This window comes from Pyxicephalus adspersus, chromosome 5 (assembly GCF_032062135.1).
Source record: "Pyxicephalus adspersus chromosome 5, UCB_Pads_2.0, whole genome shotgun sequence".
NCBI classification, from domain to species: Eukaryota; Metazoa; Chordata; class Amphibia; order Anura; family Pyxicephalidae; genus Pyxicephalus; species Pyxicephalus adspersus.
The window spans coordinates 86,507,984-86,531,416 of NC_092862.1; the positions used below are offsets into that span (position 1 = coordinate 86,507,984).

The following is a 23,433-nucleotide window of genomic DNA, read 5'->3' on the forward strand; positions in this document are numbered from 1 at the left end:
GACGACGACCGATCCTAATGAAAGGGAAGGGGAGAGCGCGCAGCAGGGTGCCGCTCCGTCGCTCTCCCCCTCCCCTCTCCATAGAGCATGAACGGTGCTGTATGTACAGCATCGTTCATGCATCTTGCAGTCTTTTCTCGTTGGAAAGGATCGTGAAAGATCCTTTCCAACGAGAAAAATTGCAGGTGTGTATGCAGCTTAACTTAGAAAGGGAAAAAAGGGGGAATCCAGGTTTTGGATGTGGAATTGTCTGGTATAACAATGTAGATACCAAAATAAAGATGGTGCTGGATCATGGTGATTTTGAATTGTAGACAGAGATTGAGGATATAGATCTATGAAGAATGTAACAGGTGTTAAATGTTATGTTATGTTGAAAAGTTATTTATTCCATTATATTGAAGTTGGACTGATTTGTTGTATATAAATGTAAAAATATAGAAGGGCACTTACAATGTGGTGATAATATAGTCCAATTGGGTATTAGAGAGAGTCCTTCTGTTGTATGACAGTGTAACTCTATTGAAATTGTCCCCACTGTCTAGGGTTCCTTGGACCTGTTGGTTATAAGATATGTATAAACAATGGATGTTGTTGAATAAAAGCGTGTTCAAAATAAAAATATTTGAAGCCTAATTAAGTCCCTTAATCAAATCCCAATAATTGGGGTATAGTTAATTTTACTTACTTTGTTGAATGGTGTGTACCCGAAAAAGTGGATACATTGAAGGTGTAGGTCAGTCAGTCCTAGCAAGGTATTATCAAAATTTAGAGGGGATACTTCATGGGATCAAAAAGTAAATCTATTGAGTATGGAAAAAGCAAATGAGTATATGTTAGAAACATCTTCCCAACATATCCTGTGTTTTTTTTTTTTTTTTATGTAATGAGTGCCTAATCGAGTAAAGGAGTGCTTACCGGTATATATTGGTGATTTAGTATAAGAAAAAGGAAAACCGCATCCGCAGCCAGCCACCAGGGGGCTGGTATTGCGGTTGCCGGATTAATAAAAAGAGATGCTCATCAGTTGAGTGAATTCTGGGTTATGAAATTGAATATCAGGGTTGCTGTTTTAAAAGTAAGTGTGTCGAAGCCAGAAAAAAAACTTAAACTGTATGGACCCTGGGGCCACTTACATAGCAGGGAGGTGCAAATAAATTTATACCTACGTGCCACAAAACTAGAAATGTCATACTACAGTACTCTGTGATCTTCCCTATTTTGAACCCCAATTTCTTTGGAACAGAGAACACATTACTACACATTACTGCCCACTTCAATATCTGGAATGGGGAGGTGTAGGAAACAGAATGTTTACAGAATGAACAAATGTTATCATTAGATTATAAAAAAAAAAAAACTCTGCCCATCAAAACAAAATTGGAGTTTAGGTACTGGTAGGGAACAGTCATGTGTAACAGGACACCGTGTTTTGATGGGCAGAGTTTTTTTTATGTTTGGGGGAGTTAGCCACAAGTGCCCCCCACTTGCACCTATATTTTTGTTTGCCTGCACCTCTTTGTTCTAGAGAAATTAGGGTTCACGTTAGGATATTGGACAATATAAAAATGTTTTGAGGACAAATTCTCCTAATTCATTACAATAGTTTTACATATGCCACATCCCTAATTCATATATATACATTTTTATTTGGGGTTGGTCAGTCACCATGGGATTTTAACGGCATTGATTTTACAAAATTCCATATTATTAAAAATTCAATATATATTCAAAAAAGTTACACATATAAAAACACAACAATAAAACCAAGAATGATATTCAACAAATTTGGTCTGTTGTTTTGTGGGTAGGTTTTTAAGTTCGACGTGTTTCTCGGATCTAAGCCCGTTTCATCAGGAACAAATCAAACCTACAATTATAGATATAGTTTTATACAAATATACCATAACAATCCTGATTTTGTGGTAATAATTTATCAGTCACTTACTTCCATCACCACACTTTTTCCTCCATTAGGGCAAACAGACCAAAGGAGCCAATCGCCTTTCTGATGTAAACTTATACAACTCAGAGTCACAGAGCTAGGATAAAGAACTCCAAAAGCTTCAGAGATATGTATTTTCTGGTACACATTCAAATTTCTTTACATATAATTAAAATATACTGCTAGTTGCTTACACCTGAGCTAATATTTATGAGTTCACCCAGTTTTTAATCCATATAATAAAAATACATCCAAAGCCCTGTCATACTGTGCAGTTTTAAGTCCATATGTTCCAGATTTAGCCTTATCCCTATCAAAATGTGCAATATCCAATCACCTCTTTGTACTTTCTTTACCTTTACTATTATTGTCTATTATTGTCTATTACTATTATTATAGGTCTCACCTTCTAAGGAGTATCAATTGTGATGCGTGCTTGCCAATAGATCTTAATATAAGCCACCAATCTATCATAAATAAAAGATTAGATTATATATCAACATCAAAATGTAAAATCGTGGACAGGATAGTGGACAGTTTGATGGGGGGAGTTTATGTTCTAATGAAGCCATGCAAATGAAATTTTAGGTGTTTTAATATTACATAGGGTTAATATTAACCCTATGTACCCCAAAATTTGAGCATTGGAAAACTGAGCAAGCGTGGGACTTGTTGGGCTCAGATTGTGGACAGATCAGATTGTGGACAGCGGGCATTATTAGTAAGGCATTCCAAAGCAAGGTGAGCACAACTAATCCCTAAACTTGCAATCGTGAGTAGAAGGCATCCCATGGATCCCAGATCAGTTCAAATCTATCCACTTTGTTTTGTATAAGGGCTGTAAGATATTCCATTAGGCGAACATCCTGGATAAGGGTATATAGATCCTCTAAAGAGGGAGGCAAGTGGACTTCCATCTGGTCGGAATCAGGGTGCGAGCTGCCACCAGTATATGGGCAATCAGTTTACTAGTAAGTTTGGGGAGACACGTTAAGGGTAGCCCCAATAGATCGGGAGGCGGATCCAGTGACTGCTGTTGTTGAGTTACATCTTGAAGCAGCTTATGGACCCAGTCCCAATAACTCTGAATGGTGGGACAGTACCAGAAGTTCCAAAGTTCCCTGCTGTGTCCCACATCGCCAACAAATAGGGTCCACAACGGGAAACAAACCGTGTAATACATCTGGTGTGTGATACCATCGAAATAATATTTTGTACAGATTTTCCTTATATATATGTACAGATGGAGCTCTTATGTGCTGCTTCCCAGATATTTGACCACCCCTCACTGTCCAAGGTGCGGCCTAGAATAGATTCCCAGGTGCTCATATATGCAAATATTCCCGAAATCCCTCGTATACTAGTATGAAGGAGGCGATAAATTGAAGAAACCAGACCTATAGTGTATGGGCCAAGCATGCATATCCTCTCAAAGGAAGTAATTTCTGTAAACCTAGATGCCTGGGTGAGGGAGAGGGCATAATGTCTAATCTGCAGATACGCGAGCATTTGCTCTGTTAACCTCTCACTTTCCTCTCACCAGGAACCACTGCTGCTTGAAAAACTGCTAGGCCTAAAAAGCCCAGAAGTCACCACCTGTTACCAATTGCTGGTGTTTAAATAAACATCCACCTATATACATTTCTTTATCTTAAACAGGCCACATCCCTAACATTAATAGAAAAAGATATGCGATGAAATACATCCATTTTAAGCAGGACTTTTAAAGCCATTACCATCAGTATATTACAATAATAACAAAAGTTTATTAACTATAAACATTAAAAACAAACACCATTTCAAATACATAAAACACAATAAAATCGTGGGTGTATATAATGACCTCTCCTTACAGAATACCCCCAAAGGGTTTAAATTCTGAATGACGCGTTTCGCGGAAAAAATCTGCTTCTTCAAGAGGAAACAGAGGAGAAGTCTATAACCATAGAGACATATATTACTCGCATGCATGGAAAATAGAAGATAGAGAACGAACCCAAATCACAAAATTACCATGTACCACCTGAGCTGGGCAAGTAACAATATTAGAAGATAATACAATAGGTCATCATAAAAATGATTTATGTGTGGGGGAGGAGTGTGAAGTACAAGCATGTATTACCACATACTGTAGTATTATAGTAAGTAATTCTTAAGTAAATAACAAGAAAAGGCTAACTAAACCTAAGGCATTACCAAGACTGAACAACATTGTTAAACTAAAGTAACTCTGAATCAAAAGAATATCATAACTACCAGTCCACGAGTGCCGGGATGAGATCTTCTCCATCGGTACTTCAGCAGGACTTCAGGGTGGGTCTTGTTGTGGTACAGTGGGGGGATCTCAGAGTTGATCTCTTTTTAGCTGGTTGCCATTCAAACTCTGCTGGGGGATGGGATCAGGAGCTTGGGATACCGTGGCCTGTAGATTCTCTGTCACCTGCTCAACCTCCTCTATCCTGGTTCCGTCTTGGTGGGGATCGACTTAAGGTATTTGTCTCTGTCCCATCCCTGAATCTATGGAGGCCTGCAGTGGGCTGTGAGAGCAGTGGATTCTTTGCCTGAGCCTGTATGGGGAGGCGAGGCAATTACTGGTCCCTCCTGCAGGGAATCGGCAAGGTCTAGGTGTTGCATGGGCAGAGGAATGTCTAGTATGGGTTCCCATCTAATTCACCACTGAGGGCCGAGCACAAACATAAAAGTTTCCAATCTCTTTTTTTTTTGAGGACTGGCTCGGAGGTCTCCCCTTGCCCATGAATGCCAAGATAGAATTTGCACAATGTAGACAGTCGATAGATTTTCTCGTTGGTGTACAGACTACACGGTTTCCTGAAAGCAGCAGGTGAACACAGTGGCCTTCCTGTTTTCCCAGATGCAGCTGTGGGCCAGGTTGAGTGACGCCCGGGACTGTTAAATGAGCTATACCTGGCTCTAAAAATGGCCGCCTGCTCAGTATTGTAGCCGGCTATCACCGGGTCTGTCAGCGCTTTAAAGTTCTGGGGTCACGGTGGCCCAGATCCCCCTTTCGTGTCCCCTTGTTCTGTGAAGCCTTCTGGATTCAGGTGGTGCTGATAAATGGCGGTGCGTAGTGGAGCCTTGGTGAGAGGCAGCTGCCACGTGTGACTCCTCCCCCCTCCCCCGGATGTCCTATAAGTTTGCCTGTTTTGCCTTTCTTCAATTTTTGTCTATCTGTTAAACTGATAATGACATGAATTAACAATCGTTTTTTTTTTTTATTTGGGGATATACTGTATTTTTCGGACCATAAGACGCACTTTTTTCCCCCCAGAAGTGGGGGGAAAAAGTCCCTGCGTCTTATGGTCCAAATGTAGCCTAAACATATGTTTCCTTCTTACCTCTCATCTGTGCCTATGTGCCGCCTCACAGCTTGCCCGGGCCGTCTCTCCACAGTTTCCTCCTCTGCTATGTCTCCTGCTGCTGTCCCGTCTCCCCTGTATAGCCCCCCTTCCGGCTTTTCTCCTGTCTCCTGTTCAGCACGTTTCCTCCTCTGCTACGTCTCCTGCTGCTGTCCCGTCCCCCCTGTATAGCCCCCCCTCCTCCTTTTCTCCTGTCTCCTGTTCAGCATCCTCCTCAGCTGCTGTCCCGTCCCCCCTGTATGGTTCTAAATGCTGCTATTTACTTTACAGGGTTTATTACATGTGTTTATGACTGTGCTGTTGGTTTTTAATGCACATAAAATATTTTAGGACATTATTTGTTTCAGAATCTTTTTTTTCTTCATTTCCCTTCTCTAAAAACTGGTGTGTCTTATGGTCCAGTGCGTCTTATGGTCCGAAAAATACGGCAAACCTTGCATATTGTTTTTGTTTTTCTGCATGTTGGTTCTTTTGGAAATTATTTTTTTTGTTTCCTTCTTTCACTATTTTCTACTAGGTTTATTTGGTGTTTATGTAGGGAGTAACTGTGCCTTTGATTTACCTATGGAAAAGGCTAAACAATTTTCACGGTGTGATGGTTCTAGGGAGGCCCTTTACATTGACCCTAACTTGGGTTTCTAGGCTGGATTCAGTCAAGTTGATCCGCACCAAATCAATTTGTAAATCATTCCACAATGTATTTTTCAACAGCATTAAATGGATAAAAATGATATGCTAATGTTCAAAAATCTAATGTTTTAAATACCACAGTGGGAATAAATATAATGATACAAAGTTCCCCTTAACAAGTTGCGCAACATTAACTAAAAGACAATGGAAATAATACTATACTTAAATCATCATAGCTATATCCAGTAAAAATCACTTTTACGTCCCTTTGTCCTTAATTTATGTAGGGTAACATTAAAAGAACAATCTGTTGGATCACCATTTCACACTTAATTTTACTGCCATGTTAGTTACTGATCCCATGTCCACCAATGAAATACAACATAATGGCAAGTCCAAAAATCTATTTTTAGAATTACATTAACATCCTATAGGGTCTGGGCCACTAGCCAGATTGTAATAGCTAGGTAATTGGCTCAAAGCAAATTGAAAACAGCAGATCTTGTGAAACTTTTTCAATATGATTTTTTACCTACTAAAAGCAGTCCAGAAAGGACATCATGAGCCATGGACAAGATCATTGGTCCAAAAATCCTATCATGCCACAAAACCTGAAAAAGAAATGCTGACCATTACGACCCTACAAAAAAAAATCCTATTTATCATAACTGCTGTGAGTTATGATATTCTATTTCTTAATCATTTGGAAGTTGTATTTGCCAATTTGTCTTAAACAGGCAAAACATTGTTGCATACTACCTATGCACATGCTCGCATGCTCTTTAGATAATTTGATATATTAAGAATAGAATATTTGCTCTCCCATGTCCATCTTTAGTTTTTAAGTCAGGTTTTCTCTCAGGCTTTAGTTCATTCACTGTGTCCCTGTGATGCATGTAAAGGAAAATTGGATATAGAACATTGTCAGGAAAGAAAAAAAGTGTTTATAAAATATTGCTAGAAATTCTAATCCTTCTCATCTGTATTAAAAGTGTGTTTCCAATTACTTCCTGTCCTGACAGACGTGTCAGGAAAAACCTTACAGAAGTTCTGACCCTTTCCCACTTGAAAATAAACATTTTTCTTAAGTTTTATGTTACAAAACTTGGTATTTTATACTTTGGGAAATGCATAAGGTTTGTGAACATTTTATTTAAAGCAGTCACCAGTATTCAAGCATGTAATCTAAAGAATAATAAATTCATTTGTTTATACAACTATACTCATAATTTTTATTTTACTTTTCTTCTAGATAACTGGATTAGCTTGAATGATGGAAACTCCATGTAAGTTTAACTTTTTTTTAAGTGTCAGCAACCTTACAAATGGTGGTGGTTTTAATTTAGTACCATCATATGACCCGGCACTTTACAGTCTGAGTTAAATACATAATAAACATACAAGAGTTAGCATATATGAGCACGGTCTGCAGTGTAAAGGCTGATTTCCACAAAAGACTAGATACTGTAGTTATTAAACATTATTTTAATTCTTCATAAAATTGTTACCCAGTCTGGCTCTGTTGAACAACAAATGTAAAGTGCACAGACTTAACAAAATTGGGCTAGAGAAGATTGGAGAAACATTGCTTGGCCTGATCATCTCAATTTCAGTTGCAATATTCGAATAGTCAGAACACACAATGGCACAAAGTTAAGATATGGTGGGCACTCTGGCCTTTGCAGCACTAGCTCCCAGGTTCCAATCTTGGCCAGGAGACTATCTGCATGGAGTTTGTAGATTCTCCCTGTGTCTGCGTGGGTTTACTCCGGGTACTCCGGTTTCCTCCCACATCCAGAAAACATGCAGGACAACATGAGGTTAATTGGCGTCTCCCCAAAATTGACCTTAGACTACATTAATGACATAGACTATGGTAGGGACATTAGATTGTGAGCTCCTTTGAGGGACAGTTAGTGACACGACTATGGACTTTGCACAGCACTGCGTAATATGATGGTGCTATATAAGTACTGTGTAATAATAATAATTATAATATGCTCAAAGTTGTTTACTGATCATGAAAATGAGTCATAATCAAAATATTGAGAAAATTAAATGTAGACAAAGAATTCATGCCTCTTATGCCATGCTATAATCAAAATTAATGAAAATAATCAAATTATAAATCAGACCAATAGACAGGATTTTACGTTTCACGCCTGTTATAAGCTTATCCTATTAATATGGCTGATTATGTGTTACATTCTACCTCAGAAAGATCTGCAGACAAACATTCTGACCTTTTGACATTTATCATAGTAGTATAGGTTTTTATTCAAACCTCTATCAGTTTAGTGTTATTTATTTTTTTTTAAATTGGCTTTTTGTGTCAATATAAAAAATACACCATAGAAACATGCGCTGCTGCCTACCAAGGTGGGCAGGAAGATACACGGTACCAAATCACAAGGAAGAAAATTGTCAAGGTAGGCAGAAATCAAGAGAGGTCTAATCACAAGCCAGGGGTCAAATACCAGGAATCCAGGAAATAGACACCAGAGACACAGAGAACACGGAGACACTGGAAGCAACAGAAGGCACAGGTGACAAAGGGAAATCCACAGACAGAGAGGAACACCGTAACAGCACAAGGGAATTTGCTGGAAACAGACTGGGCAACAAGGGGTTAACACAGGAGCTGTACAGATGAAACCCTGAATCAAACAACAGGTGTACAGGAACTATTGTGTGAACCATTTGTGTGCTTTACAAGGAATAGTGAGTCGAATATTAATCAGTACAAAAACATGGTATATATAACATGAGACACAGTTTGGTATTTAACTGGAAAACAACAAAGAAGTAGATCTACCAATTTGTATATACAGTACATTACTTTCATGTCTAAAATAGCGACATAATAGAAACTGTGGATAATGCACTTTGGAAACCTAACAATACAAAAATATATTTTTTTCTGGTTGTTTTTATACACTTTTTATATAGAATTTTGTTAGTAGTATAGTGAAAACAAAAACAGAAGAAAGAACCCCTATGTAGGAATGTGGAATGAGGAAGAAGAAAAGGGTAAACAGGTGGGGTGGGGGAGAGTTATCCACAACATGAATTCTTGAAAAAGGCAGTATTATGCCAGTATCTCATTGAGTTGAATCGGGAGGTATCACCCTCCTTTTGGAATAAGGAATAATATTAAGCAGTCGTGTTGAAGTTGATCTATTAAAAAGTGCATTTATTTTTTTCCCTCTGCGCCCTGACCCGCAGAAACCACCATATCCTCCATAAAATATATGTCATTTACCCACCTGACCCATTGACTAAGAGTTGGCAGTGTTGCTTGCAATGAGTGGATATGCAAGCTGAGTGAAGAGAGCGCCGATATGCAACAGACCCAGTTGAGGATGGTGCCTGATGTCTGTGTCCATGATATTTGTATTATTCTCCCACCCTCGACTGGAATGAGCTCAGTACTAAACAATCCCAGAACAAGCGTAGTAAAGTGCCAGAGGTGGATCTGCATCGCCAGCAGTGCCATGCCCGTTGCTTGTGTGTATATAGCTTTAAAATTGACCAGCGTCCTGTACCATGCAATCAGTAGCTTATAATTCAGCTCTTGGTTTTTCTGACTAATGGAAGCTTATGGCCAAAGTGCAAGAGGTATTCCACCTGTTGCGGCAAATATTTTGTGTCTAGATCTCTCTACCATTTGGCAACACAGGCAGGTGCCCCATCAATTGTGATTCCAGATAGAGGCCATAGGCTAAGGATTAAATACCCCTTAGCGGGTCGGTTGATAAGCATAGTGTTTCTAAAGGTGTAGGTGATCTGCAGAAGTGTTTTCGTGTGGGGAGAGACCTAAGAAAATGTCACCTGGATTGTTCTCCATGTATCCAATCTTGGGGGATTGTGTATGTATGTATGTATGTATGTATGTGTGTGTATATATATATATATATATATATATATATATATATATATATATAATTACAGTGGTACCTTGGTAAAAGTTCTTAATCCGTTCCAGATTCTTGGACTTATACCAAACAGTACTATCCTATAGTTTTTGGCATAATATTTATTGATGGGGCTGTATAAAATAATTTAAACACTGCTTAATACTTTACATAAATACAAAAGCAATTAGATGAAATAAATGAATATTTAACTTCACTTTAACTTGCAGAGAAGAGTCGAGTGCCTACTAGGATGGTGCTGAGAAGGGAGGAGGTGGAGATGTTATGTAATTCAGAGAGCGTTATAGCCTGGGTTGTTCACTGAATGGTAGCAACGGATGTACTGACGCTCGTGGGCAGTCGTGGCTTTGTCTCGAGAGAGGTAAATAAGGGTAGCACGCGGTGTGTACCGGTTGTGTGTGTGTGTGTATATGCCTCAACAATAGAAAGGCTAGATTGGACTTTGTTAAAAAAAAAAAAAACATCAAAAAGCCAGAACAGTTCTGGAAAAACATTCTTTGGACAGATGAAACCAAGATCAACCTTTACCAGAATGATGACAAGAAAAAAGTATGGAGAAGGCGTGGAACCGCTCATGATCCATAGCATACCACCATCATCTGTAAAACATGGCGGAGGCAGTGTGATGGCTTGGGCGTGCATGGCTGCACATGTGCCGTTGCCTCACCAAGGCCAGCTTGTCCCTGGTTTCCGCCCTTACTATGTTTGAACCATGAATAATATATTGATGGGCACCCCTGTCCCTCCTAGGGTGCAAAAAGAAAGGGGGAAATGGGGAAAATAAAATCTATCTCGTGTCTATCCCATCTGCCCTGATACCTTTCATCCATCACCTTTATATCTTGATGGAACCCTTGTTCCTCACTGAAATTGCCAAGGTTTTCTGGAAATTTTTGGAAATGGCTATGGAGATAGTGTACCTTTTTGCTCATAGTAGCACCCAAATTTTTAAAGTTTAAGAGCAAGTTTTGTACATTTCTTCATAATTTTGTGCTTTATGATTTCCCAATAAGTTCTTGACAACCATGACCTAGCTGTGCCAGACAGAAGCTTCAGTATCAGTCATGTAACTTGTGAAATTTGAATCATTTGACAGTTTCCAAATCTGGGGTTCATCAAAGATTCCTGCTTTTAATTTTTTAGTTCTCAATCCAGGGAAGAATCTACAAATGTATTTGAAGCATTCACCGTCCTTGTTCAGAGGTCTAAAAAATTGCTTCATTATTCCCAGCTTTGTGTAGTGGAGGGAGAATGATTTTTTTTTTCTTTGTCAACCAATGGCTCTGTAATGATGTTTAATGCAACTTTTTTCATGTTTTCCCTTGGAGTCCATGTCCCTTTTTTGCAGTGATCCTGCTTTGCTCTACTATCCCATAAGCAAATGAAACATGGGTACTTTGTGTATTCACTTTGCTGTCTAAGTAGGAAGTTCACCATTTTTAAATCAACACATATGGACCATTGGTGTTCTGATACCAAATCTTTTGTAAGACCATTTGTTTTTTTTTTCATATTCTTCTTTAAGTTTTGTTAAGTGACCAATTGGAATTGATGCATTGCAGTTGCCATTATGCAGGTAAACAGATTTCAAACTTCGAGTGGAACTGTCTATGAAAAGCCACCAGTCTTCTCTTCGGTTATCTGGTACTCCCATATGGGCTAGTATTCCAGAGATGTTACAACAGTACACAGTCTCCATCTTCACTGAAATATGGTAGGACTGTCACCCTTCTTGTCCTATAAAGTGGTATTTTAACTTCTAGTCTCAGATAGTTCTTTTCTTTTAGCCTGGATGCTAAAAGTTCAGATGCTTGTTTTGACAGACTAAGGTCACATATTAAATCATGGAGCTCTTCTTGGGAGAGCTGCTGGTTTGATGAAACACTTCCTTCATATTCACTTCCACTGCTAACTCCTGTATTACACTCCAAACCCTGTATATCCTCCATGTCGGATACAGGAATATCAGGTACTGTACTAAACACTGGTACACATCAGCACCATGCAGCACAGGTCGTCTTGCTTGTTCCAAATCAGGGTACTCCCACTTGTTTTTTCCTGTAACAAAACCTTTTACATTCACAGCACAAAAAATACCAATCATCATGATGATTTTTGGGCTCTTGCTATACCATAGGTACACCAAATTTTCAAACTTTTCAGTTTTCTATTATTCCACTGACGTAGACACTCTATACAAGTTTTGCATACCATATGGGGAGCCCAATACTTTTCTTGGTCTTCCAGTTTAATACCAAAATATACAAGATGCGCTTGTTTCACAAATTCTCTAATGTTTCTCCTCTGTATTTGCTGAGAATATTCACCAAACTGCAGGCAACTGCTAGGTTGCGGCCCCGGTGCACGTAGAGGCAGGTGACTGCTGACAAACAGGATTCAGGTGAGGTGCAGGAACGTCAGAGAGAATTGAGGTCAAACAAGCCTGAGGTCAGGGCAAGCAGGAGTAGTCAAGGTCACACCCTGGGTCTGTACACGATGAATCAGGAGCAGGAGACACAAACTGTAGCAACAGGAACCTGGGAGCAGGAACTCCTTGTTCAGGCAACTTCCTGTTGCCAGTGACTTACTTTTACAGGTAAGGTCATAAGACAGATGCAAATAACATGACCCGCATGTAAGAGAACCACCACCAGAGGGAGTGCAGGGGCAGAGGCAGCTCAGGTGGTGTTCGCACTTCTGCCATCAGATGGCGTGCTTCTGCGGAATATTTTGGTTCTCTGGGGTAAAGGGGCAGCACTCATGGGATCACATGACTCAGAGCAGGAAGTGACCAGTGTACAGGATTCCTGAACAAGGCTACTGCTGGCTATAGAGGAATCTGAGATGGGTGGTACAGGTGCAGGCACAGATCCCCTGGTCCTCCGGGGATCAGTGACAGTACCCCCCTCTTGGGCCCCGTCAGGCCCAATCCTTTCTGGGTTTGTTGGGACATTTTAAGTGAAACTTCTTGAGTAGAAGGTAAGCATAGAGATCCTTTAACCTGCCGAGCGGTAACCCCGAGTCACATTTGGGGTAGCTAAACCTATGGAAAACATTAGTAAAGAGATATTTACCTGAGCTGCCGGTGTCCTTCTCCGTGATTCCTGTGTTCTTTCTTCCTCCGGCCGGCGTTCCCTGCACCTGATGAGTCACCAGGGTGTTCCCAGTGACGTTGGTGCGTGCAGATGTTCTGGGGCGTGGCAGGAAATTCAAATCTTTGTATTGCATTCAATACAAAAAAACTGTATTGAATGCAATACAGTAGATTTATGTGTTAAAGCAGTACATTGTCTTTCATGAACATTTATTTTATAGTATAATCTGATAGTATAGGCAAGATATTTATTTTGTTTAAATTTAAAAAAGTTATTTAAATATATATATATATATATATATATATATATATATATATATATATATATATATTTCAGTGTTCTCCCCAGAAATTTTTTTCAGCCGGGTGGTAGGAAGCTATAGCCGGGTGGTATAAAAGGGGGTGTGGCAAAACACAGCAAATTTAGTGCTCCCAGTTGTTTATGCCATGGGTATCCAGTAACCTCTTATTGTTTCAATGTTCTACCTTCTCCCACATATTTGTTACAACTTTGTAATGCCTGTCCTATTAGTATATCCAATTTTTCTATTCTATGTATTTTGCCACAACTGTCCTGTGCCATGTATTGTGACCCAACTTACTAGTGTTCTAAGTTTTAAGAGTGTAATCCTTTGTAGTAGTGTAATAGTATAATGAATGTGATGTAACAAGTTAGGCTTAGTTCATATTAGCAGCAAAAAACATTTACCCCTTCTGAGTGACTTTTGGCAACTGCTAGGCACCTAGGATTGGTAACAGACGGTAAGTGCTGGGCACCTAGGATTGGTAACAGTAATGTGACACAAATATCCCAGGAGGCTGCGAATTTCCCCTTCGGTCTTTACCGAAATGGAAGTGAAGACTGAAGGGGAGGGGTCCTCTAAAAACAAAAAAAAAACAAAAAACGCACATTTTTCCATTACATAACAGAGAAAGTCACTCTTTAATATAATGTTAAAAATGTGGCAATGCTTTAATAGCATCATGCATGTCATGCAAGACAGCCAGTGACCCCCTCTCATCACTGCCCATATTCTATATAAAAACACTGTCTGTGACGTTTATCTGCAGTGTGTAATGTTATCGGAAGCGCAGTGTGATAGCTATGTGAGTGTAAAAGCTGCATGTGATATTCTGCAGCCTAACAACTTGCTGTGTTCAAACCTTCATATCTCCTAAAACGTTGGTTGTATTAACTTGAAATTTTTAAGGTACACGTGGAGGCATAGGAAACTGAAACTGTAGGTGCAGGTGAGGGATACTTGTGGCTAAACCTTTTTAAAATGTAATTACTATGGCATTATGAGAACATAAATCTCTATCTAGCAAAATGTGCTGCCTGCTCTGTTACACATATCTGTCTGCATCTTACCTCAAACCCCAATTTCTTCAGAATTAAGAGGTGCAGGAAAACAAAAATATAGGTGGAAGTGGGAGACACGTGTGGCAATCACCTTTCATCACCATGGCATCATTACAACATTAAAAAAAACTCCATCAAAATGCACTTCCTTGTTACACATGACTGTAACCTTCCTATACCTCAACCTCAATAAAATTTAGTGGGCAGAGTTCATTTTCTAATGATACCATAGTGATGGCGTTTTAGGGGATGTTAGTCACAGATGTTCCCCACTTGTACCTATATTTTTGGTTTCTTACACCTCCCCATTCCCCAATTAAAGTTCAGAATGTTAGATAAGTGGACAGGAATGTGTAACGGCAGGGAGGCCCATTTTAATGGGCAGAGTGTTTTATGTTCTAATGATGCTGTAGTTATGAGATTGTAGGGGGAGAATGTGCCCGCCACTTGCACCTATATTTTCAGTTTTGTACCCCCCCACCTCAGAGAAATTGGTGTACAAAGAAGAGAAGCAGACAGTAGTTTCATAGGTAAAGATTTGTGACAGGTAGGTATATATTTAGGGGCCCCACCCCAGTGTTCCTTGCTATGTTTGTGGCTCTGGGGTCCCCAATTTGCACTTTCAATTTAGGACTCCTAGTTGCACTTTCCCCTGAAACAGCAACCCCAAACTTTTTACATTTGTGACCCCCATATTTTGAAATTCTGTGAACCTGGGGGGCTGAAATTGTATTAACTAGTATCTATGAGGGTCCCCTGTACACCCTGAAAGTTACAGGTCATTGTGACATACAGTGTGCCTGCGTCTCCTTCACATGAAGGCTGAACTGTGTGCTCACCTCTCATCGGCAGCAGCAATCCTCTGAAAGGATGACACAGAGCACAGAGCAGCCTCACTGAGATCCGTGTATCCGAGGATGAGAGCTGCCGAGGAGAGCTGGGCGGGGTATTCAAATCAGCCGGGCGGAGCAACTGGCTAAAAACCTCTGGGGAGAACTATGTATTTTTTTTATATATTTAATATTTTGACATGATGAGTTTTAAACTTTTATACTCATACTATTAAATTATACTGTAAAATAAATTTTAATGAAAAGCTATGTACCGCTTTTAGACATAAATCTGGACAGAAAGGAACCACCCCGGGGTTTAAGGAACCCAGGAACATTTCTCAGGGTGGTAGCCCTTGCAATGTAAAATAGGCCACTTTAGTTCGCTCAGTGGGAATGTTCCAGGGCTGCAACTCAAACTGAATTAGGCATTGATTTAAAAACCCACAACAGAGGTTGTGGTCACCAGAATAGCAAGGAGGAGTAGGAATTGAGAGAGTGGAGCAGGGTGGCATGAGGGCTGGGACTGGAGCAGAAACTGTAGCTGGTCACAGAAGCAGGTGCAGAGGTAGGGGTTTGATTGATGGAAGACTGGAGAGTGCTTAGGCGTTCTTCATACCTCAGAAGGTAGTCCACAAGCCTTATTTGCAACGACTCCTGTTGCTGTACCCGTCGCAGTAAATCCTGCATGGAGTGAGGGAGCGGCATGTCAGTTGGTCCATGGCCTGAACAACTGTCACAGTGCCACAGGGCAAAATGGTGGACCCTTCGTGTCACCAGCTCAGTTGGCACAGACATGCGCAAGGCGCAGAGTCTAAGCAGCTGCCTGGTCTTCACCAGAGCCTCTAGTGGTGTGGATGTTACGCTTCCAGGTTGCGGCCCCCATGCATGCAGAGGCAGGTGACTGCTGACAAACAGGGATCAGGCGTGGTGCAGGAACATCAGACCAAATCGAGGTCAACCAAGCCAGAGGTCAGGGCAGGGGGCAAGCAGAAGTAGTCGAGGTTAAGCCGGGGTTGGAACAATCAGGAAGAGGAGTCACAAATGGGAACCTAGGAACAGAGCCAAAGGAACTTGTTCAGGCAACTTCCTGTTGCCGCTGACTTACTTTTATAAGGGTGGTCATAAGGCAGATGGAAATCACATGATCCGCAGGCAAGAAAACCCACCACCAGAGGGAGTGCGAGAGCAGAGGCAGGTCAGGTGGTGTTTGCACTTCTTCTGCCAGCAGATGGAGCATTTCTGCGGAATAGTAATTTGGGGTAAAGGGGCATAAAGGATTCAAAATTCAGGGGTATATGTCAAGATAAGGGATTAATATGATCACAGAAAAGGTTTGAAGAGTAACATGTCATTGAGGCCTGGAGGTGTGATGGCATTCAATGAAAAAATCCACTTGGTTTCTAGTTTGAGCAGAATTTTGTCAATATCACCCCCTCTGGGGTTGGGAAATATTCTTTCCAATGCTGAAAAGGAGATGATTTTGCTATCAAAGTTATGTTGTGTTCCGACATAACTAATAGACGTGATTTTTTTTCCCTGTGTTAATTGAATTGACATGTTCATATATTCGGACGGCTTTTTTTTTTGTAATCCGGGCAGGGGAGGCTGCAGAACGGAGGGGGCCATGCTGCAGGGTTGTGCAAAGTGTGTCTTATGGTCCGGAAAAAAAATGGTATAACTTTATTAAATATAAATCACTATAATATTTTCATTATACAATCAGACCTCATTCAGAATACTACACACTTATCCAACTATACCTTACATTTTTACACATGATATGTATGATGTGTATGTACTTTTAACTGTTATATTGTAATATACTCTGTTTTATATACCGTATTTTTCGCCCTATAAGACGCTCCGGAATATAGGACGCACCCAATTTTAAAAAAGGAAAATCTAGAAAAAAAAGATTCTGAAAGATTATTCCCCTTCTGATCACTCATGTGCCATTCATACCGGTATTCCCCTTCTGATCACTCATGTGCCATTCAAATTCCCTTTCTGATCACTCTATGCCTTTCAAATTCCCTTTCTGATCACTCTGTGTCATTCAAAATTCCTTTCTGATCACTCTGTCATTCAAATTCCCCTTCTGATCACTCTGTGCTTTTTTTCCACTGTACGGCAGTTAGGACAGGGAACAGCAGGTGGCGCTGTGCCGGCTTCTTTCGCTCTGCTTTACAGACAGGAGAAGACACGTGCTGCTGCCAGAGAGAAGAGACAGACGCTGCTGCAGCCAGAGACACACGCAGGATCGGGTATCGGGTGAGTATATTATTTTAGTTATTTTATCACACCTTTGTCGTATAGGACGCACTAACTTTTCCCCCCCAGTTTTGGGGAAGAAAAAGTGCGTCTTATACTGCAAAAAATACGGTATATATTATGGTGTATTTAGCTCTAGTCTCTGAATTCCCTGAGAAAGCCAATGTGCGAAACGGTTCGGGAGACAAAACAAATCCTTACCACTCTTAATATGAACTTGTGTCATGTAAAAAAGGTCTCATGCTATGTTATATGAACCCATTTAGTATTTGTTGTTCTTTGTTAATTTAAACTCGTGTAAATCTTATATGAATTAAAATATTAGCTTTTTTTAGCTGTAAATAATTGCCCTAAAAGGCTGTCTTTTGTCTTCCCCTACACTTGTTGTAAAGCGTAAATAATGTACCTATCATTTATCACACAAGGAGCTAGAAGAGCAGCCGCGTTTTACCATGGTTCCCTGAGCTCGACTTCTTTTTATCCATCGGCATCCTGCTGATCCCTCCGGAAGGTGGGGGCCGTTGCAGGGAGTGAATTGGCTGCGTGAGAGCTTTACCCGAGCGGCTCACACGCAGTACAAACATCCCTGCGTCGGCACTGGATGCTTTGGCTGCATGGCTTATGGCGTCTATATCAGGTCTATAATCACACACGCTGCTCAGCTCTGCATAAAGGCGTTTTTTTTTAATCCTATAACTTGGCACTTGTGAGTACCTGTTCATTGTCTAGCTTTCTTCTTCCATCTGTTGCTATTACTTATATGTCATTTAAAAAAAAAAAGATACATCTTTTTTTCTGAAGATTTATGCATTTTTTTTTGCTGCTGACCTCCATTTTTTTTTTTTAATATTTGATGGGGATTTTCTATCTACTGCCTCTTTTGTATAAAAGTTACAACATCTTATACCGAGTCTTTAGAGTATTACTCCAACTATTGCTACACAATGGATAAATTTGTTGGGAAACAGTCCTCTTCAACATGCAAGAATACTAATAAGCAAAAGCTTAAACCTCCAATCAAAAGCTGGCTCTCCTACTTCCTCTTCCTCTTCTATGTCTCAACACCAGTTTTTTATGGAATATGCAGAGGGGGAAGAATCAAAATCTGACCCACTGCTTGGTTCACGTGATCACTCAGGAATTGCTTCTTAAGTATCTTAAAATCTTGTTGCCTTATTTTGATAATAAATTTGAGGGCTTGCAAAAATCTATTGAATCAACATTAGCGAACATTTCCTCCAATACTCAACGCATCGCTGAGGAACAGAGAGTAATCGACTTGGAAGATCAGCTTCTACAATCTAATCATAAAATTGCTGCTCAAAATACTATACTCACCTCTATAAAACCAAAATAGAGAATTTGGAGAATTGGAATAGGAGGTCTAATTTGCGCTTTATTGATATGCCAGAATCATACAAAGGCCATGATTTGGTTCAATATCTTACAACCCCTCTGATGAAGGCATTGAATCGTCCACCTAGTTCTCTACAGAATATTGAAAGAGCTCATGGCCCTGAGCGCCAGTCTATGGCCCAATGTCCACGACCTGTAAAAGCTAAATATATTCACTATATCGATAAGGAAACAGTGCTGGGAGCCTGTAGAAAGATCCTGGATATTCAAGTGGAGGGTAACAAGATTCTGACGTTCTGATCCAGGACTACTCCGTTGCCGTAACACAAAAACGAAAAACTTTTGCCCTACTTTGTAAGCGATTGGTGGATATGGGCATCCATTTTTTCTCTTGTATCCTGCCAAACTGAAAGTTCTTTGGCAAGGGGAGGCTAAGTTATTTGATGATCCAGCTGATGTAGTTGAAATGTTTAAATTGTTTACCTTATCTTCTGAAGGAAGTTATTTGGTTAAATAGAGATGTATATTTCTTTATATAGGTGTTTTATAGGAAAAAAAAAAAGAAAAGAGAAAAAGAAATGCAAATGTTTATGTATTGTCTATTGCAATGCACTTTTTTGTCTGTTTGTTTATGTTATATGATTTTTTTCAAATGCAGTGCCCCTCTGTCGGGATACGCCAACAGCAGGCGTTTGTTGGTTATAAAAGAGAATTGAATTTACATGGTGATATTCAGGGATATCTTTATATAAGGGTTATTTATAATTCACAGGCAATGTATTTTTCTTTTGGAAAACAGGCGATATATACCTAGAGTGCTGTTTGTGATGAGATTTGTTTTTTTTAAATTTTAATTATATGTTTTGAAAATTGTATTGGATGGATTAAGGACCATTGGTTAGGATGGCCATGGTCAATATTTGGGATATCTTTTTCTTCTAGTTGTCTTTGCATTTTTAAAACTTGTATGACACCTAGAAGGTATGATGCTCTAACTATCATCCGAAAAAGAAAAGTCTCTTCTAAAGTTGATTTCTTGGAATGTAGCAGGCTTGAATAGCCCTCAAAAAATGTAAAAGGGTGTTACTACATTTGAAAAAGCAATCTCCAGGTATAGTGTTTTTGCAGGAGACAAATTGGAAGGAGGGTCAGGTTCCACTGTTTAAAGCTCCATGGATAGGTGAAGTGATTTACACGGTTTTTAAAACCAAAACGAGAGGTGTGGCTCTCATGTTTAATAAAAATCTGCCTTATAAAATTATCTCTACAGAAATAAACCCTGTTAGTAGATACTTATTTGTAATAGTGGAGATTGCGGGCACCAGATTTACTTTTGCCTCCATATTTGCTCCCAACAATAACTCAACTTCAACTTTTTTTTATTAATCTCCGTAGCAAGATTTTATCTAGTGGTTATCCAAATTTAATTTTGGCCAGAGATTTTTTTACAGTTATTGACCCATCACTGAATAGATCAAGGCAAACCAATTTTAGATCAGATCCATCCACTTCTTTAAAGCGTTTATTGTTTCAAACCCCTTTGGTAGATGTGTGACGTCTTTTACATTTAACGGAGAGATATAATACTTTTTATTCCAAAGCTCATTCTACATTCTCTAGAATTGACTTGTTATTGGCAATAGAAAGCTTACTTTCAATTAAAAATTAAACAAGGTGTCTATTGGGAATTGTGCTCTCTTGGATCATGCCCCTCTGATCTTTCAATTGCAATGAGAACAATCCTTTAGGAAAACATGTCTATGGCGTTTTCCAACTTATTTATCTAAGTCCTCCTCTTTTAGGGCTTATCTTCAATCTCATTGGGCGGATGGACTTATGATATGATAATTTACAGCATTGGGACACCCCAATTTTGTTGGGGTATGAAAGCTGTTATGAAAGGATATATTATGTCTTTTGTAGCAAAACGTAATCGTGAACACTATCAACAATATAATACTCTTTAGGACCAGGTTGTTCAACAATATAAAGAGTATCTTCAATATAATAATAGAAAGAGCAAGAAATCTTGGCAGGAAGCGGTAGCTCAATTGAATTTGCATGTTGATGCTAGAGTGAAAACTCAAGCTTATTATACCAAGCATAAATTTTATAGACAGGGTAATAAAATAGGCACATAGTTGTCAAGGTTAGCTAACCCATTGGGCTCTAAGCGCTATATTCTGATAGTAAAGGACCCATTTTCTAACACTTTTTTTTACATCTCATCAAGATGTTTTCAAGGCCTTTGAAAGCTATTTTAAAAATGTATATACTGCCCAAGATTCTCAACCTCAGTTACTGCAAACTTTATTGGAAAAGACTAACTTATCGAAGTTGTCCTCAGTTTATAGAGAGCAACTTAATGCCCCAGTTTCAGAATCAGAAGTCCTTTATACAATTATCACTTTGGCTTCTAATAAAACGCCAGGTCCGGCAATAACTCCTTTTTTTTGTAGAATTGTATAATGAAATATTGATCCACCAGGCTCCTTTTCCAGGTTTTAATGAAGCTTATACTACGTTGATTACAAAACCAGGCACAGATCCTGATCAATTAGCTTCTTATAGACCAATTGCTTTGTTGAACTGTGATTATAAAATCTTGGCTAAATTAATGGCAAATAGATTACTGCTTTTCCTGCCTACCTTTTTAACTAACCACCAATTGGGTTTTGTTCGTAATAAACACTCGACCATTGGGATTCGAGCAGCTATTGCTGCTACTGTACAGGCTTCTAGAAATCTAAATCTATGTTACTAAGTTTGGATGCCGAAAAAGCTTTTGATAAAATAGAATGGCCTTTGCTCAATGCTTTAATAGGTCGTTTGGACAGATGTTTTCTTCCTAAAATCAATATATATAATAATCTATCTTCTAAATTGATTTTTAATGGAGATATGATGATGCCCATAACACTCTCTAGAGGTACTAGACATAGATGTCCCCTCTCTCTAATCTTATTTAATTTAGCATTGGATCCTCTTCTTCGGCTCTTAGAGGATTTATCCAAGTTTGAGGGTATATCGGTAGGATCATGTACTCTTAAAATCACTGCCTTTGCCGATAATTTGTTGTTATATATTTCTAATCCGCGAAACAGTTTAGCAACTATCTTGAATTTATTTACTCAATATGGGGCTATTTCAGGTTACGCTAATAATCTGGATAAATCCAAGGCGTTGTACCTTTCACGGTTTGTCAGACCTGTATGGAGTAAAGAATATCCTTTTATCTGGTGTAGGAAGAAAATACAATATTATTTTACAATTTATTTTAGTAATAAAAATTACTAAAAAAAATAAACTGTATTCTCAGAATATACAGTTTATTTTTCGAACTTTCTCTGAACAAATGACCTAAGCTTATGCTCTCATATTTGGGAAGGATAAATTTAATAAAAGTGATTCTTTTTCCACAGCTTCTTTATATTCTCCAACCTTTACCCATAGTAATTACAAAAATGGACCTTAGAGCCTTTAATAAGTTGTTCTCTAAATTTATATTGGAGAGGTAAGTGTGTTTAGATTAAGTTTATCAGTACTACAACAACGGATGAGGAATGGAGGAGTAAATTTCCCAGATATCGAATCATATAATGCCGCTTGCATTTTGAGATATATTAAGGATTTGATACATATTAGTAACATGTATGCTGATTCTACATTAGATCAACAATTTGTACTTATATTAGTGTAAAGTATGTACTACATATGCATAAAGAACTATTACCTGATGAAGTAATATCAAATCCGATACTGTTTTCTTGCTGGATAATATGACATAGGATTAGGGATAAACATCTTTTGAATATTTATTATTCTCTCTTTCTACCATACTGGGGTAATTTAGATCTTCCACATTTAGCTCATCTTTCTTTGTTACATAAGTGGCCAACTTTTCATGTTATGACTGTTAGGTCGCTGGTAGATAGAAATGTGCAAAGACCTCTCTAGTTTGAAACAGTGGTAACTGAATATCCTTTTTTGAGAACATCAGTGTATGTCTTTCTGCAACTACAGTCTTATACTTCAAGAGTATTGAAATCTCTTTCCGTAAGGGACTCGAAAAACCACTTGGATACTTTATTGTTCAAGGGGAATCCTTTTAGAAAAGCGATACCCGAAACAGAAAATTTTAAAATCATTAAAATAAATTTGGATTATACTATTAGGAAAACTGGTTTGGCTAAATGGTCTGAACACTTTCCTAGTAAAACAACAGATGATATTTTAACAGCATTGTCCAAGCCATTGTCGGTACTCCCTTCAGCAATGTATAGGGAAATGACAACAAAATTAATCATGGAGTATATATTTCTCAGCAAAGAACCTATTTGATGGGGTATACTCCAACTTCTAGTTGTCCCAAATGTTCACAAGACCAACCGGGCTTATGCCATGCTTTTTGGAATTGTCATAAAATAAAAAGATTCTGGCAGGAGGTGGCATATTTTATTACTTCTTATCTAATTAAATATGTTCCTTTAACTCCAGAATGTGCCATTTTAGGCACTTATGATTTGAAGGGTTCAAAAATTACAAAGGGAAGCAGAAATCTATTGGCTATCCTTTCTTTGGTGGCCAAGAAGGCTATATTGCACAAGTGGTTAGACCCAAACCAACCAA

The 23,433-nt window shown here is 39.0% G+C and overlaps 1 protein-coding gene across 7 annotated transcripts in view; it reads left to right on the top strand.

Moving 5' to 3' along the window:
* LOC140331210 (uncharacterized) overlaps positions 1 to 23,433 on the top strand; it is a 154,324-nt gene that overhangs the window by 57,432 nt on the left and 73,459 nt on the right. For all 7 annotated transcript variants that reach the window (XM_072412024.1, XM_072412021.1, XM_072412020.1 and 4 more), the window contains one exon: positions 7,205 to 7,238. In XM_072412024.1, coding sequence (XP_072268125.1) covers positions 7,205 to 7,238 — 34 coding nt within the window. The remainder of the gene's footprint in view (positions 1 to 7,204; positions 7,239 to 23,433) is intronic.